The sequence below is a fragment of the Zosterops lateralis genome (assembly GCF_965231275.1).
Source record: "Zosterops lateralis genome assembly, chromosome: 31".
NCBI classification, from domain to species: Eukaryota; Metazoa; Chordata; class Aves; order Passeriformes; family Zosteropidae; genus Zosterops; species Zosterops lateralis.
The window spans coordinates 681,492-699,377 of NC_139791.1; the positions used below are offsets into that span (position 1 = coordinate 681,492).

At 45.3% G+C, this 17,886-nt stretch overlaps 1 protein-coding gene across 1 annotated transcript; it reads left to right on the forward strand.

Moving 5' to 3' along the window:
• The first annotated feature begins 3,747 nt into the window (after positions 1-3,747).
• Positions 3,748-11,285, forward strand: LOC310920568 (uncharacterized protein). Its single transcript, XM_083880622.1, has 6 exons — positions 3,748-3,990; positions 5,926-6,039; positions 7,281-7,337; positions 7,859-7,981; positions 10,965-11,078; positions 11,195-11,285. The coding sequence occupies exons 1-6, from the start codon at positions 3,859-3,861 to the stop codon at positions 11,270-11,272; spliced, it is 618 nt and encodes a 205-aa protein (XP_083736748.1). The 5' UTR covers positions 3,748-3,858; the 3' UTR covers positions 11,273-11,285.
• Positions 11,286-17,886: the final 6,601 nt, after the last annotated feature.

Here is a 17,886-nt window from a genome sequence, read left to right on the forward strand (position 1 = left end):
TCCCCATTTTTAACCCCAAAAAATCCCAATTTTAACCCCAAAAATCCCAATTTTAACCCCAAAATTTCGATTATTTACCCCAAAAATCCCCATTTTTTTTACCCAAAAATTCGAATTTTCCCCCCAAAAATCCCATTTTTTTCCCCCAAAATTTCCCACTTTTTAATCCCCCAAATCCCCCAAATTTTAACCCCAAAAATCCCAAAAAAATCCCCAAAAAATTCCATTTTTTAACCCCTAAAATTCCCATTATTTTAAACCCAAAATTCCCAATTTTTAACCCCCAAAAATCCGGTTTTTTAGACTCAAAAAAATTTGAAATTTTTACCCCAAAAATTCCCATTTTTAACACCAAAAATCCCATTTTTTTTTACCCAAAAATTCCCTTTTTTTACCCAAAAATTGAAATTTTTAACCCCAAAAATCCCCATTTTTTAAACCCCCAAAATCCCCATTTTTTATCCCCAAAAAATCCCCCAAAAATCCAAAAAAAAAATCCCCAAAAAATCCCATTTTTTAACCCTTTTTTAACCATTTTTTTCCCTTTTTTCTTTCCAGCCGCCCCGCCCACCGATGACGTCACCGCCGTCGCCCCCGCTGACGTCATCCGTCCCCGCTTACGTCATTTGGCCGCCGCCCGCCATTGTCACCCTGGGGGGGCCGCGGGTGGCGCTTCTGGGGGAGCCCCGGCCCCAAACCTGCTGCTTTTAACCCCAAAAAAATTCAAAATTCGGGAATTTTGACCCAAAATTCGGATTTTTCGCCCCAAAATTTGGGAAATTGGAAAAAATTGGGATTTTTTTACCCCAAAATTGGGGATTTAAAGCCAAAAAAATTCAGATTTTTGACAAAAAATTGGGATTTTTAGAGAAAAAAAATGGGATTTTTTATCCCAAAATTGGGGATTTAGAGCCAAAAAAAAATCAGATTTTTTGACCAAAAATTGGGATTTTTTAGACACAAAATTTGGGATTTTTTTGATCCAAAAAAATCGGATTTTTTGACCAAAAATTGGGATTTTTAATGAAAAAATTTGGGATTTTTTTAAACCGAAATTGGGATTTTTAGACACAAAATTGGGATTTTTTAGACACAAAAATTGGGATTTTTTGACCCCAAAATTGGGATTTTTAGACTCAAAATTTCGGATTTTTAGAGCAAAAAAATCGGATTTTTTGACCAAAAATTGGGATTTTTAATGAAAAAAATTGGGAATTTTAGACCCAAATAATTGGAATTTTTTAACCCAAAAAAATTCGGATTTTTAGAGCAAAATTTGGGATTTTTAGACCCAAAAATTTGGGATTTTTTAGACACAAAAATTGGGAATTTTTAGACCCAAAACTGGGGGAGCCCCAACCCCAAACCTGCTGCTTTTAACCCCAAAAAAATTCAAAATTTGGGAATTTTGACCCAAAATTTGGATTTTTCGACCCAAAATTTGAATTTTTCACCCCAAAATTGAGAAAATACGAAAAAATTTGGGGTTTTTAGACACAAAAATGAGGATTTTAGAGCCAAAAAATAGAATTTTAACCCCAAAAATTTGGTTTTAGACCCAAAAAAATTTCGGATTTTTGACCAAAAATTTCGGATTTTTGATCAAAAATTTGGGATTTTTTTTAGCCCCAAAAATTGGGATTTTTTTTAACCCAAAAAAATTGGATTTTTTGACCAAAAATTGGGATTTTTTTAAACCCCCAAAATTGAGAATTTTTCATGAAAAAATTGGGATTTTTTACACACAAAAATTGAGATTTTTGACCCCCCAAAAATTGAGATTTTTTGACCCCAAAATTGGGATTTTTAGACCCAAATTTGGGGTTTTTTAACACCCAAAATTCAGATGTTTTCATGAAAAAAAATTGGGATTTTTTGACCCCCAAAAATTCTGATTTTTAGACACAAAAATTGAAATTTTTTTACCCCCAAATTGGGATTTTTTAGACCCAAAAAATTGGGATTTTTTTAGACACAAAATTGGGATTTTTAGACCCAAAAATTTGGGATTTTTAGACACAAAAATTGGGAATTTTTAGACCCAAAACTGGGGGAGCCCCAACCCCAAACCTGCTGCTTTTAACCCAAAAAAATTCAAAATTTGGGAATTTTGACCCAAAATTCGGATTTTTCGCCCCAAAATTTGGGAAATTGGAAAAAATTGGGACTTTTTAGACACAAAAATGAGGATTTTTGATCAAAATTTGGGATTTTTAGAGCAAAAAAAAATCGGATTTTTTGACCAAAAATTGGGATTTTATAGCACGAAAAATTGGAATTTTTAGACACAAAATTTGGGATTTTTTTACCCCAAAATTGGGATTTTTAGACCCAAAAAATTGAGGTTTTTTTTAATCCCAAAATGGGGATTTTTTGACCCAAAATTGGGATTTTTAATGAAAAAAATTGGGATTTTTAGACCCAAAAAAAGAAGGATTTTTTACCAAAATTGGGATTTTTTAGACACAAAAATTGGGATTTTTCATGAAAAAAGTTGGGATTTTTTAGACACAAAAATTGGGATTTTTAGACTCAAAAAATTGGGATTTTTAACCCCCCAAAATTTGAGAATTTTGACCAAAAATTTGGGATTTTTTAGACACAAAAATTGAGATTATTTTTCACCCCAAAATTGAGATTTTTTTTCATGAAAAAATTGGGATTTTTTTGACCCAAAATTCCGATTTTTGACCAAAAATTGGGATTTTTCACCCAAATTTGACATTTTTAACCCCAAAATTCGCATTTTTCACCCCAAAATCCCCATTTTACCCCCAAAAAATCAAATTTTACCCCCAAAAATGCCAATTTTGACCCCAAAATTGGAATTTTTGGCACCAAAATTGAATTTTTTTTTGTCCTTCCCCAAAATAAAGATTTTGACCCAAAATAAAGAATTTTAACCCCAAATTTGTGTCGCGTGTGAAGTTTGAGTGCCCAAAATTGGGATTTTTAACCCCAAAATTGTGAAAATTTTTGCCCCAAATTTAAAAATTTTTAACCCAAAATTGGGATTTTTTTAGCCCCAAAATTTGAAATTTTTTTAACCTCAAAATTGAGAATATTTTGTTCCAAAATCAAGAATTTTTAACCCAAAAATCGGAATTTTTTGCCCCAAAATTGGGAAATTTTTTTAGTCCCGGAAGTAACCGCCGTCTATGGGGCGCGGGGCACCATGGGAATCGTAGTCCCGGAAGTAACCGCTCTCTATGGGGCGCGGGGCACCATGGGAATCGTAGTCCCGGAAGTAACCGTTGTCTATGGGGCGCAGAGCACCATGGGAATAGTAGTCCCGGAAGTAACCGCTGTCTATGGGGCGCGGGGCACCATGGGAATAGTAGTCCCGGAAGTATCTGCTCTCTATGGGGCGCAGAGCATGACGGGACTCGTAGTCCCGGAAGTAACGTCCGCCTATGGAGCGCGGAGCACCATGGGAGTTGTAGTCCCGGAAGTGGCTGCTTAGCGCCCCTCTCGGTCACCACAGGCTGTGCCCTTACATTCAGGGCACTGGTTTGAACTGGGATGGACTGGGAGGGAACTGGCTTGAACTGGGAGGGAACTGGGAGGGAACTGGGATGGACTGGGAGGAATTTGGGGAGAACTGGGACAAACTGGGAGGGAACTGGGAGGGAACTGGGAGGGGTTAAAAGGGGATCTGGGGTTACTGGTTTATACTGGTTTGGGGTTTGGGGTTACTGGGAGGGAACTGGGAGGGGATTGGGACAAACTGGGATGAACTGGGCGGGATTTAGGGTGAAGTGGGCGGGGCCAGGAAGGTCACTGGGCGGTCACCGGCCCCTACTGGTCCATACTGGTCCATACTGGTCCATACTGGTTTATACTGGTCCAGACTGGGCCATGTCGGAGCTGCTGCTGCTGACGCGGGTCCTGCCCGGGGGTGGGGGAGGGGCGGAGGCCGCGGCCCCTCCCCCCCCGCCCCCCCCAGCCAAGGGGGAGGGGCGGCTCTGGGGGGAGCCCCTGGCGCTGGGGGTGGGTGAACTGGTTTGTACTGGGAGGGACTGGGAGGGACTGGGAGGGGGTTTGGGGTCACTGGGAAGGACTGAGAAGGGTTAAAGGGGGATCTGGGGTTACTGGTTTATACTGGGAGGGCACTGGGAGGGGGTTTGGGGTTACTGGTTTGTACTGGGAGGGGATTGGGAAGGGATTTGGGGTAACTGGGAGTGACTGGGAAGGGGTAAAGAGGGATTTGGGGTTACTGGTCTGTACTGGGAGGGCACTGGGAGGACGGTTGGGGTTACTGGTTTATACTGGTTTGGGGTTTGGGGTTACTGGGGGTTACTGGTTTGTACTGGGAGGGGATTTGGGGTTACTGGGAGGGGTTAAAAGGGGATCTGGGGTTACTGGTTTATACTGGGAGGGCACTGGGGTGGACTGGGAGGGGATTTGGGGTTACTGGTTTATACTGGGAAGGGATTTGGGGTGACTGGGATAAACTGGGAGGGGTTAAAGGGGGATCTGGGGTCGCTGGTTTTTACTGGGAGGGCACTGGGAGGGGATTTGGGGTAACTGGTTTATACTGGGAAGGCACTGGGATGAACTGGAGGGGGATTTGGGGTTACTGGTTTATACTGGGAAGGCACTGGGATGAACTGGAGGGGGATTTGGGGTTACTGGTTTATACTGGGAGGGGGTTGGGGTTACTGGTTTGTACTGGGAAGGGGATTTGGGGGTTACTGGGAGTGACTGGGAGGGGTTTAAAGGGGATCTGGGGTTACTGGTTTATACTGGGGGGGACTGGGAGGGGACTGGGAGGGGCTCAGGGGTTACTGGTTTATACTGGTTTGGGGTTTGGGGTTACTGGGATGGGACTGGGAGGGGTGAAAAGCAGATTCAGGGTTACTGGTTTATACTGGTTTATACTGGGTTATACTGGGAAGGGATTGGAAAGGGATTTGCGGTTACTGGTTTGTACTGGGAGGGCACTGGGAAGAGATCTGGGGTTACTGGGAAGGAACTGGGAGGGACTGGGAGGGGGTTTGGGGTCACTGGTTTGTACTGGGAAGGGTTTGGGGTGACTGGGAGTGACTGGGAGGGGTTTAAAGGGGATCTGGGGTTACTGGTTTATACTGGGAGGGGATTGGGGGTTACTGGTTTATACTGGGTTATACTGGGAAGGGATTGGAAAGGGATTTGCGGTTACTGGTTTGTACTGGGAGGGCACTGGGAAGGGGTTTGGGGTTACTGGTTTATACTGGTTTGGGGTTCGGGGTTACTGGGGGAGATTTCAGGGGAACTGGGACTGAACTGGGATTAACTGGGTTTAAACTGGGATTAAACTGGTTGAACTGGGATTGACTGGGATAAAACTGGGACTAAACTGGGATAAAACTGGCATCAAACTGGGGTTAAACTGGTTGAACTGGGATTAAACTGGGATAAACTGGTTGAACTGGGATTGAACTGGGATTGAACTGGGATTAAACTGGTTAAACTGGGATTAACTGGGATTGAACTGGTGAAACTGGGATTAAACGGGTTAAACTGGGATGAACTGGGAGGGGTGGGGGAGGGGCCGAACTTTGCCCTTTTGGGGGTGGGGGAGGGGCCAAATCTGTTTTTTTGGGGGGTGGGGGAGGGGCCAAATTTCGGTTCTCTTTGATGTGGGGGAGGGGCCAAATTTGGGTCATTTTTGGGGGTGGGGGAGGGGCGCTTTGGGGATTTTTTGGGGGGATTTTCTGGGGAAATTTTTTTATTATTTTTAGGAGGGTGGGGGAGGGGCGATTTTAGGAATTTTTTTGGATTTTTTGGGGGGGATTTTTTGGGGGATTTTTTTTGGGGATTTTTTTGGGGATTTTTTGGGGGGATTTTTTTGGGATTTTTTGAGGGGATTTTTTTGGGATTTTTTGGGGATTTTTCTAGGGGTGGGGGAGGGGCATCCCAAGCCCCTCCCCCACCCCCCTCCAGGTGTCGCAGGTGCTTCTCGGGACCCTCCAGGTGTCCCTGGGGGGGGCCCTGCTGGCGGCCCTGGGAGACCCCGTGGGGGCACAGCTGGGGACACCCCTGGGCAGCGGCCCCGTGGTGAGACTGGGGATACTGGGATATACTGGGAGGGACTGGGAGGGACTGGGAGGGACTGGGACAAACTGGGAGGGACTGGGAGGGGATTGGGATAAACTGGGAGGGACTGGTTTATACTGGGATGAAGCTGCAGTTCCCAAATTGGCCACCAGGTGGAGCTTTGGGGTATTGGGAGTTCATTGAGGGGAACTGGGAGGGACTGGGACAAACTGGGAGGGACTGGGAGGGGATTGGGAGGGACTGGGAGGGACTGGGATCAGTTTTGAGGTTACTGGTTTATACTGGTTTGGGGTTTGGGGTTACTGGGAGGGACTGGGAAGGGGTAAAGGGGGGTCTGGGGTTACTGGTTTATACTGGGAAGGAACTGGGAGGGACTGGGAGGGGGTTAAAAGGGGGTTTGGGGTTACTGGTTTATACTGGTTTGGGGTTCGGGGTCACTGGGGGAGATTTCAGGGGAACTGGGATTAACTGGGATTAACTGGGACTAAACAGGTTAAACTGGGATTAAACTGGGATTGAACTGGGATTAAACTGGGACAAACTGGGAGGGAACTGGGAGGGACTGGGAGGGGATTTGGGGTCAGTTGTGGGGTCCCTCCTGTGGTCACTCCAGTGGTCACTCTGTGGTCACTCAGTGGTCACTCAGTGGTCACTCAGTGGTCACTCCAGTGGTCACTCCAGTGGTCAGTCATGGGGTCACTCCTGGGGTCAATTCTGGGTCTGGGGTCAGTTATGTGGTCACTCCTGTGGTCACTCTGTGGTCACTCCTGTGGTCACTCGTGTGGTCACTCATGGGGTCAGTTATGGGTCAGTTGTGGGGTCAGTTATGTGGTCACTCCTGTGGTCACTCCAGTGGTCACTCCTGTGGTCACTCCTGGGGTCACTCATGGGGTCAGTTATGGGTCTGGGGTCAGTTATGTGGTCACTCTGTGGTCACTCCTGTGGTCACTCTGTGGTCACTCTGTGGTCACTCCTGGGGTCACTCTGTAGTCACTCTGTGGTCACTCAGTGGTCACTCCAGTGGTCACTCAGTGGTCACTCATTGGTCACTCCTGGGGTCACTCCTGTGGTCAGTTATTGGGTCACAGGTGGGTCTGGGGTCACTCAGTGGTCACTCAGTGGTCACTCCAGTGGTCACTCACTCCAGTGGTCACTCAGTGGTCACTCCTGGGGTCACTCAGCGGTCACTCGGTGGTCACTCGGTGGTCACTCAGTGGTCACTCAGTGGTCACTCCCCACAGCTGATGGTGGCCGGGGCGGCGCTGGCGGCGATGGCCAAAGGTCCTTCTGTGGGACGGGTCAGTCTGGGGACACCTGGGGTCAGTTTGGGGTCACTTTCTGGTGGTCACTCAGTGGTCACTCAGTGGTCACTCAGTGGTCACTCATGGGTCCATTTTAGATCATTTTTTGGTCACTTTTGGGTCACTTTTGGGTCAATTTTGGGGCAGATTTTGACCATTTTGGGGTCAATTTCTGGTGGTCACTCAGTGGTCACTCAGTGGTCACTCAGTGGTCACTCCTGGGTCAATTTATGGTCACTTTTGGGTCACTTTTTGGCCACTTTTGGGTCACTTTTGGGTCAATTTTGGGGCAAAATTTGGACATTTTGGGGTCAGTTTGGGGTAATTTTCTGCTGTCCACTCAGTGGTCACTCACTGGTCACTCAGTGGTCACTCCTGAAACCACTTCAGGTCACTTTGGGTCACTTTTTGGCCATTTTTGGGTCACTTTTGGGTCAATTTTGGGGCAGATTTTGGCCATTTTGGGGTCAGTCTCTGCTGGTCACTCAGTGGTCACTCAGTGGTCACTCTGGCCGCAGGCTCGGGCCGCGCTGGGACTGGACATCACCGCGGCCGTCGTGTCTTTCCTGGCCATGGGGGTGCAGGGGCTGCTCCTCCCCCACAGCTGCCCCTGGTGCTACAACCTGGGCCCGGCCGCCTCGGTGAGCGGTCACTGGGGTCACTCGGGGTCACTCGGGGTCATTCGGGGTCATTCGGGGTCACTCGGGGTCATTCGGGGTCACTCTGGGTCAGTTATGGGTCAGTTATGGGTCACTCTGGGTCAGTTTTGGTCACTCTGGGTCAGTTATTGGTCACTCTGGGTCACTGCTGGTCACTCTGGGTCACTCTGGGTCACTCTGGGTCACTCTGGGTCACTCTGGGTCAGTTTTGGTCACTCTGGGTCACTCTGGGTCAGTTATGGGTCACTCATGGTCACTCTGGGTCACTCTGGGTCACTCATGGTCACTCTGGGTCACTCTGGGTCACTCAGGGTCAGTTATGGGTCACTCTGGGTCAGTTATGGGTCACTCTGGGTCAGTTATGGGTCACTCTGGGTCAGTTTTGGTCACTCTGGGTCAGTTTGGGTCACTCTGGGTCACTCTGGGTCAGTTATGGGTCACTCTGGGTCACTCTGGGTCACTCGGGGTCACTCGGGGTCACTTGGGGTCACTCTGGGTCACTCTGGGTCAGTTATGGGTCACTCTGGGTCACTCAGGGTCACTCTGGGTCAGTTATGGGTCACTCTGGGTCACTCTGGGTCACTCGGGGTCACTCGGGGTCACTTGGGGTCACTCTGGGTCACTCTGGGTCAGTTATGGGTCACTCTGGGTCACTCTGGGTCACTCTGGGTCACTCAGGGTCACTCTGGGTCACTCTGGGTCACTCATGGTCACTCTGGGTCAGTTATGGGTCACTCTGGGTCACTCATGGTCACTCTGGGTCACTCTGGGTCACTCTGGGTCAGTTATTGGTCACTCTGGGTCAGTTTTGGTCACTCCTGGATCCACTTCGGGTCAGTTATGGGTCACTCAGGGTCACTCTGGGTCACTCTGGGTCACTCATGGTCACTCTGGGTCAGTTATGGGTCACTCAGGGTCACTCTGGGTCAGTTTTGGTCACTCTGGGTCAGTTTGGGTCACTCTGGGTCACTCTGGGTCACTCTGGGTCAGTTATTGGTCACTCTGGGTCACTCTGGGTCAGTTATGGGTCACTCTGGGTCACTCTGGGTCACTCTGGGTCACTCTGGGTCAGTTATGGGTCACTCTGGGTCAGTTTTGGTCACTCTGGGTCAGTTATTGGTCACTCTGGGTCAGTTTTGGTCACTCTGGGTCAGTTATGGGTCAGTTATGGGTCACTCTGGGTCACTCAGGGTCAGTTATTGGTCACTCTGGGTCAGTTATGGGTCACTCTGGGTCACTCTGGGTCACTCTGGGTCAGTTATGGGTCACTCTGGGTCACTCTGGGTCAGTTTGGGTCACTCTGGGTCACTCTGGGTCAGTTATGGGTCACTCTGGGTCACTCTGGGTCACTCTGGGTCACTCTGGGTCACTCATGGTCACTCATGGTCACTCTGGGTCACTCTGGGTCACTCTGGGTCAGTTATGGGTCACTCTGGGTCACTCTGGGTCACTCTGGGTCACTCTGGGTCAGTTATTGGTCACTCTGGGTCAGTTATGGGTCACTCTGGGTCACTCTGGGTCAGTTATGGGTCACTCTGGGTCAGTTATGGGTCACTCTGGGTCACTCTGGGTCAGTTATTGGTCACTCTGGGTCACTCTGGGTCACTTGGGGTCACTCGGGGTCACTTGGGGTCACTCTGGGTCACTCTGGGTCACTCTGGGTCAGTTATGGGTCACTCTGGGTCACTCTGGGTCACTTTGGGTCACTCTGGGTCACTCTGGGTCAGTTATTGGTCACTCTGGGTCAGTTATGGGTCACTCTGGGTCACTCTGGGTCAGTTATGGGTCACTTTGGGTCACTCTGGGTCACTCTGGGTCAGTTATTGGTCACTCTGGGTCAGTTATGGGTCACTCTGGGTCAGTTATGGGTCACTCTGGGTCACTCTGGGTCAGTTTTGGTCACTCTGGGTCACTCTGGGTCACTCTGGGTCAGTTATGGGTCAGTTTGAGGTCAGTTTTGGGTCATTTTTGGACCATTTTGGGTCAATTTTGGGTCTTTTTTGGATCATTTTGGGATCAATTTCGGGTCATTTCTGGATCAAATTTTGGGTCATTTCTGTGTCAATTTTGGGTCGGAATTTAATCAATTTTTGATCATTTTGGGGTTAATTTTGGGTCATTTTTGGATCATTTTTGGATGAATTTTGGGTCATTTTTGGATCATTTTGGGATCAATTTTGGTCATTTTTGGGTGAATTTTGGGATCAATTTTGAGTCATTTCTGTGTCAGTTTGGGGTCAGATTTAAATCAATTTTTTGATCATTTTGGGATCAATTTTGGGTCATTTTTGGATCATTTCTGTGTCAATTTTGGGTCATATTTTGGGTCAATTTAGGGCTGGTTTTGGGCCAGTTTTGGATCATATTTTGGGTCATTTCTGGATCATTTTGGGTCATTTTTGGATCATTTTGGGTCAATTTTGGGTCATTTTTGGGTCGTTTTTGGATCATTTTGGGATCCATTTTGGTCATTTTTGGATGAATTTTGGGATCAATTTTGGGTCATTTCTGTGTCAATTTGGGGTCAGATTTTAATCAAATTTTGGATCATTCTGGGATCAATTTTGGGTCATTTTTGGATCATTTCTGTGTCAATTTGGAGTCATTTTTGGGTAATTTCTGTGTCAATTTTGGGTCATTTTTGGGTCATTTTTGGGTCAATTTAGGGCTGGTTTTGGGTCGTATTTTGGGTCACTTTTGGAAGAATTTGGGGTCAATTTTGGGTCATTTTTGGATCAATTTTGGGATCAATTTTGGGTTGTTTTTGGGTCATTTCTGTGTCAATTTTGGGTCATTTCTGTGTCAATTTTGGGTCATTTTTGCGTCAATTTAGGGCTGGTTTTGAGCCACTTTTGGATCATATTTTGGGTCAAATTCGGGTCAATTTAAGGTGTAATTTCAGTGTCACTTTTTGGTAATTTTTAACCAATTTCCCCCGATTTTCCCCCAATTTCCCGCCCACCAGGGGGTGCTGCTGAGCACCCAGGTGCTGCTGATGACGTCATCGGCGGCCGGGGGAATCCTGGCTGTGATTGGCTCCGTGGCGGCCGCCAGGGGGCGCCCCAGGGAGCGGCCAGTGGTGAGTGACAGCAGGGGGGCGTGGCCAGGGAGGGGCGTGGTTTATAAGCCAATTTCTTCCTTATATGGCAATGTGGGTGTGGCTTAAACTGACCACGCCCCTTTCCCCGCCCACAGCCTGTTGTGATCTACCAGACTGCAGTTCCTGCCCCAGGGGCGGGGCCAGCCGAGGCCACGCCCCCTGCTCAGCAATAAAGACCAATCACAGTTGAGAGTGTGTGTGGCTCTGCCTCCTCTGCGTCGTCTGATTGGCTGAGGAGGGGAGTGACGTCATTGGTTGCCGGGGAGAGCTCAGAACCGAACTGGGAGCACTGGGAGAAAACTGGGATCATTTTCCTCTTATATTTCAGCCATTTTTCCCTCATGTTTCCTGCCCTTTTTGTCCTCAAATTTCCCTCCTTTTTCCTCCATTTTCCCCACAGTTTCCCCCTCACGTTTCCCTCCATTTTCCCCTCACATTTCCCACCTTTTTCCCCTCAAACTTCTTGTCCTTTTCCCCTCACGTTTCCCTTCATTTTTCCCGCCATTTTCCCCTCACATTTCCCACTTTTCCCCTCACATTTCCCACCATTTTCCCCTCAAATTTCCCACTTTTCCCCTCACATTTCCCTTCATGTTTCCCGCCCTTTTCCCCTCACATTTCCCACCCTTTTTATCCTCAAATTTCCCTCCTTTTTCCTCCATTTTCCCCACAGTTTTCCCCTCACATTTCCCTCCATTTTCCCCTCACATTTTCCGCACAGTTTTCCCCTCACATTTCCCGCCATTTTCCCCTCAAATTTCCCTTTTTTCCTCCTCAAATTTCCCACCATTTTCCCTCACTTTTCCCACGTTTTTCCCCCTCAAACTTCTTGTCCTTTTCCCCTCACGTTTCCCTCCATTTTCCCCTCACGTTTCTCTCCATTTCCCCCTCACGTTTCCCTTCATTTTTCCCGCCCTTTTCCCTTCACATTTTCCGCCATTTTCCCCTCACATTTCCCACCATTTTCCCCTCAAATTTCCCACTTTTCCCCTCACATTTCCCTTCATGTTTCCCGCCCTTTTCCCCTCACGTTTCCTTCCCTTTTTGTCCTCAAATTTCCCTCCCTTTTCCTCCATTTTCCCCACAGTTTTCCCCTCACGTTTCCCTCCATTTTCCCCTCACATTTCCCACCATTTTCCCCTCAAATTTCCCTTTTTTCCTCCTCAAATTTCTCACCATTTTCCCTCACTTTTCCCACCTTTTTCCCCCTCAAACTTCTTGTCCTTTTCCCCTCACGTTTCCCTCCATTTTCCCCTCCCTTTTCCTCCATTTTCCCCTCACGTTTCCCGCCCTTTTCCCTTCACATTTTCCGCCATTTTCCCCTCACATTTCCCACTTTTCCCCTCAAATTTCCCACTTTTCCCCTCACATTTCCCTTCATGTTTCCCGCCCTTTTCCCCTCACGTTTCCTTCCCTTTTTGTCCTCAACTTTCCCTCCCTTTTCCTCCATTTTCCCCACAGTTTTCCCGTCACGTTTTCCTCCATTTTCCCCACAGTTTTCCCCTCACGTTTCCCGCCATTTTCCCCTCAAATTTCCCACTTTTCCTCCTTAAATTTCTCACCATTTTCCCTCACTTTTCCCACCTTTTCCCCCCTCAAACTTCTTGTCCTTTTCCCCTCACGTTTCCCTCCATTTTCCCTTTATATTTTCCTCACTTTTTCCTTCATTTTTCCCTCAAAATTCCCGCCCTTTTCCCCCTCATTTTCCCCCTCATTTTCCCCCTCACAATTTCCCACCATTTTCCCCTTCATTTTCCTCATTAAAATATTTTTTCCTCTTTTCCTCCTCATTTTTCTCATCAAATTTTTTATTCCCCTGAATTTTCCCCATTTTTTTTTGGTAATTTTTTTCTCCTTTCCTGGTGGAAAAATGATCCAAAAAATGGGGAAAATCAAGGGGAAAAGAGGGAAAAATGGGCAGAATGGGGGAAAATCAGAAAAAAATTAGGAAAAATGGGTAGAAAAAGGAGGAAAAAGGGAAAAATAATGTAGAAATGGGCAAAATCAGGGGAAAAAAAGTGTAAAAATAAGCCCCAAATGAGCAAAATCGGGGAGAAAAGGGACAAAATTGGGAAGAAAATGGGAAAATTTGGGGGGAAATGATCCAAAAATGGGAAAAAATGGGGGAAATTGGGGAGAAAAGGGGCAGAAAGGGACAAAATTGGGGGAAAAGGAGGAAAAATTGGGGAAAAATCAGGGGAAAAAGAGGAAAAAATGGGGAAAATTATCTAAAAATGGGGAAAATCCAGGAAAAAAGAGGGAAAAAAAACAGGAAAAAAGATCAAAAAATGGGGGAAATCTGGGAAAATGAGGCAAAAATGGGGAAAATCAGGAAAAAAAAGGGGGAAAATAGGGTGGAAATTCTGGGGAAAATGATCAAAAATGGGAAAATTGAGGCAAAACTGGGGAAAATCAGGGAAAAAAAAGAGGAAAAAATAGGAAAAATTATTAAAAATGGGGAAAATCCGGGGAAAATGAGGAAAAAATGGGGAAAATCAGGAAAAAAGGGGAAATAAGGCAGAAAATTTGGGGGAAATGATCCAAAAATGGGGGAAAATTGGGGAAAATCAGGGAAAAAATAGAAAAAAAACAGGAAAAAATATTAAAAAATGGTGAAAAATCTGGGGAAATCAGGAAAAAATGGGGAAAATCAGGGGAAAATGGGAAAAAATCATGGAAAATGGAGAAAATAGGGTGGAAATTCTGGGGAAAATGATCCAAAAATGGAAAAAAAAGGGGGGAAAATGGGGGAAATTGGGGAGAAAAGGGGCAGAAAGGGACAAAATCTGGGGGAAAATGGGGCAAAAATTGAGAAAAATCAGGAAAAAAGAGGAAAAAACAGGAAAAAATATCAAAAAATGGGGAAAATTCGGGGGAAATGAGGCAAAAATGAGGAAAATTCATGAAAAATGAGGCAAAAATGGGCAAATTGGGGAGGAAAGGGACAAAATCCGAGGAAAATGAGGGAAAAATGGACAAAAAGCTGCAAAATTTGGTGAAAATGAGGCAAAAAAAATGGGAAAAAATTGGGGAAAATGAGCCTAAAATGGGCCAAATCCATGAAAAAAGGGACAAAAATGGGAAAAATTGGAAGGAAGGAGGAAAATCTGGGAAATAAAATCCAAAAATAGGGAAAAATCTGGGGAAAATTGGGAAAAAAACATGAAAAAAGGGGCAAAAATGAGGAAAATCAGGGAAAAATGGGGAAAAAATGGGAAAAAAGATTTAAAAAAAAGGGGAAAATGATCCAAAAATGGGGAAAATCAGGGAAAAATTATCTAAAAATGGGGAAAATCAGGGGAAAATGAGGCAAAAATGGGGAAAATCCAGGGAAAATTATCCAAAAATGAAAAAATCAGGGGAAATGATCCAAAAATGGGGAAAATCAGGAGAAAATTATCTAAAAATGGGGAAAATCCGGGAAAAATGATCCAAAAATGGGGAAAATCAAGGGAAAATGATCCAAAAATGGAAAAAATCAGGGAAAATGATCTAAAAATGGGGAAAATCCGGGAAAATTATCCAAAAATGGGGAAAATCAGGGAAAATTATCTAAAAATGGAAAAAAATCAGGGAAAATGATCTAAAAATGGGGAAAATCAGGAGAAAATTATCTAAAAATATGGAAAATCAGGGAAAATGATCCAAAAATTGGGAAAATCAGGGAAAAATTATCCAAAAATGGGGAAAATCAGGGGAAAATGATTCTAAAAATGGAAAAATCAGGTTAAAAGGTGGAAAATAGGGCGGAAAATCGGGATTAAACTGGGAGGAGCGGCTGAGTCAGAGCGTCCCGGGATTAGCGAGATCCGGGGAAACTGAGGCACGAGCGGCCCCTCCCCCACCCCGGACTGGGGAAACTGAGGCACGAGCGGCCCCTCCCCCACCCGGGAAAGGGGAAACTGAGGCACGAACGGCCCCTCCCCCACCCCGGACTGGGGAAACTGAGGCACGAACGGCCCCTCCCCCACCCAGGACTGGGGAAACTGAGGCACGAACGGCCCCTCCCCCACCCCGGACTGGGGAAACTGAGGCACGAGCGGCCCCTCCCCCACCCCGGACTGGGGAAACTGAGGCAGGAGAAGCCCCGCCCCTCCCCCACCCCGGGCGAGGCCACAAAAGCCGCGGTGACACCAAAGGGGGGGGACAGGAGGTGACAGCGGGGACAAGGATGGGACAGTGGTGAGGATGTGGGGAAATGGGGGAATAATGGGGAAAAAATGGGGAAAAAAATGGGGAAAAATGGGGAAAAAAATGGGGAAAAAATGGGGAAAAATGGGGAAAAATAGAGGAAATAAAGGGAAAAAAATAGAGGAAAAATAGAGGAAAAAAAGGGGGAAAATTGGGGGAGAAATGGGAAAAAATAAGGGGGAAAATAGGAGGGAAAAGGGGGGAAAAATAAGGGGGAAAATGGGGAAAATAGGGAGGAAAAATAGGTGGGAAAATAGAGGAAAAATGGGAGGAAATGGGAGGAAAAAGAGGAGGAAATGGGGAAAAATGGGGGGGAAATAATGGGGAAAATTATGGGGAAAATTATGGGGAAAAAATGGGGGAAAATAGAGGAAAAGAAGGGAAAAAAATAGGGAGGAAATGGGAAAAAAAAAGAGGAAAAAATGGGGAAAAAATAGGAGGGGGGAATAGAAGAAATAAAGGGGAAAAAAACAGGAAAAAAAGGGAAAAATGGGGGAAAAAAGAGAAAAAAAATGGGGAAAAAATAGGGGGGAAATAGAAGAAATAAAGGGGAAAAAAGGGGAAAAAAAGGGGAAAAATGGGGAAAAATGGGGGGGAAATAGAGGGAAAATGGGAAAAAATTGAGGGGAAATAGAGGAAAAGAAGGGAAAAAATAGGGGGGAAATGGGAAAAAAAAAAGAGGAAAAATGGGGAAAAAATAGGGGGGGAAGAGAAGAAATAAAGGGGAAAAAAACAGGAAAAAAAGGGAAAAATGGGGAAAAAAAAGAGCAAAAAAATGGGGAAAAATAGGGGGGGAAATAGAAGAAATAAAGGGGAAAAAAGGGAAAAAAAGGGGGAAATGGGGGAAAAATGGGGGGGAAATAGAGGGAAAATGGGAAAAAATTAGGGGAAAAATAGAGGAAAAGAAGGGAAAAAAATACGGGGGAAATGGGAAAAAAAAAGAGGAAAAAATGGGGAAAATAGGGGGGAAAGAGAAGAAATAAAGGGGAAAAAAACAGGAAAAAAAGGGAAAATGGGGAAAAAAAGAGCAAAAAAATGGGGAAAAAATAGGGGGGAAATAGAAGAAATAAAGGGGAAAAAAGGGAGGGAAAGGGAAAAAATGGGGGAAAAATAGGGGGGAAATGGGGAAAAATGGGGGGGGGGGAAATAGAAGAAATAAAGGAGAAAAAAGGGAAAAAAAGGGGGAAATGGGGGAAAAATGGGGGGGAAATAGAGGGAAAATGGGAAAAAATTAGGGGAAAAATAGAGGAAAAGAAGGGAAAAAAATTGGGGGGAAATGGGAAAAAAAAAGAGGAAAAAATGGGGAAAATAGGGGGGGAAAGAGAAGAAATAAAGGGGAAAAAAGGGAGGGAAAAGGAAAAAAAGGGGAAAAATAGGGGGAAAATAGAGGAAAAATGGGGAAAATAATGGGGAAATAATGGAGGAAATGATGGGGAAATAATGGGGAAATAATGGGGAAATAATGGGGAAATAATGGGGGAAATAATGGGGGAAATAATGGGGGAAATAATGGGGAATAATGGGGAAATAATGGGGAAATAATGGGGGAAATAATGGGGGAAATAATGGGGGAAATAATGGGGGAAATAATGGGGAAATAATGGGGGAAATAATGGGGAAATAATGGGGAAATAATGGGGGAAATAATGGGGGAAATAATGGGAAATAATGGGAAATAATGGGGAAATAATGGGGAAAAAATAGGGGGAAAATGGGGGAAATAATGTGAGAGAAATGGGAAAAATAATGAGGGGGAAATGGGAAAAATGGGGGGAAAAATAAGGAGAAAAAATGGAAAAAATAAGGGAGAAAAATGGGGAAAAATGGGGGGAAATGGGGGCAAAAATGGGAAATAATGGGGGAAAATGGGGGAAATAGGGGAAAAAATGGGGCGAAATGGAGGAAAAAAGGGAAAAATGGGGGGAAAATGGAAAAAAATAGGGGAAAATAGAGGATAAATGGGAAAAATGGGGAAAATGAGGGAATGAGGGAAGAATGGGGGAAATGGGGGAAAAAGGAGAAAGGGGGGAAATGGGGGAAACAGTGGAATGGAAAAGATGGGGGGAAATGGAAAAAAAATGGGAAAAATAGGGGGAAAGGAGGAATGGAAAAAAATGAAGGGAAATGCAGAAGAAATGAGGGGGAAATTGGGGAAATAATGGGAGGAAATGATGGGAAATGAGGAAAATTGGGAAGGAGGAAAACGAGGGAGAAATGAGGGAAATGGAGAAAAAATTGGAAAAATGGGGGAAATTGGGGAAAAATAGGGAGGAAATGGAGAAAAAGGGGGAGATGAGGAAAAAAGCGGAGAAATTAAGGGAGAAATGGAAAAAATTGGGGGAATGAGGGGGAAATCAGGGAATTAAGGAGGGAAAATTGGGAGGGAAATTAATGGGGAAATGAGGAAAAAAGTGGGAAATGGGGAAAAAATGGGGAAAAGGGGAGAAAATGGGGGAAAATTAAAAATATTATGAAAATGAGGAGGAATTATGAGGAAAATGGGGGGAAATTAAGGATAAAATGGGGAAAGATGGGGGAAATGGGAAAAAAAATGAGAAAAATAGAGGAAAAAATGGAGGGAAAATGAGGAAAATTG

What these genes read in the sequence shown, in the direction of transcription:
- LOC310920568 (XM_083880622.1), top strand. Translation starts at nt 3,859, where the DNA reads ATGTCGGAGCTGCTGCTGCTGACGCGGGTCCTGCCCGGGGGTGGGGGA. An exon ending in ACCTGGGCCCGGCCGCCTCG is followed by an intron (nt 7,982 to 10,964) that starts GTGAGCGGTCAC and finishes CCCGCCCACCAG; the next exon opens with GGGGTGCTGCTGAGCACCCA. An exon ending in GCCCCAGGGAGCGGCCAGTG is followed by an intron (nt 11,079 to 11,194) that starts GTGAGTGACAGC and finishes CCCCGCCCACAG; the next exon opens with CCTGTTGTGATCTACCAGAC.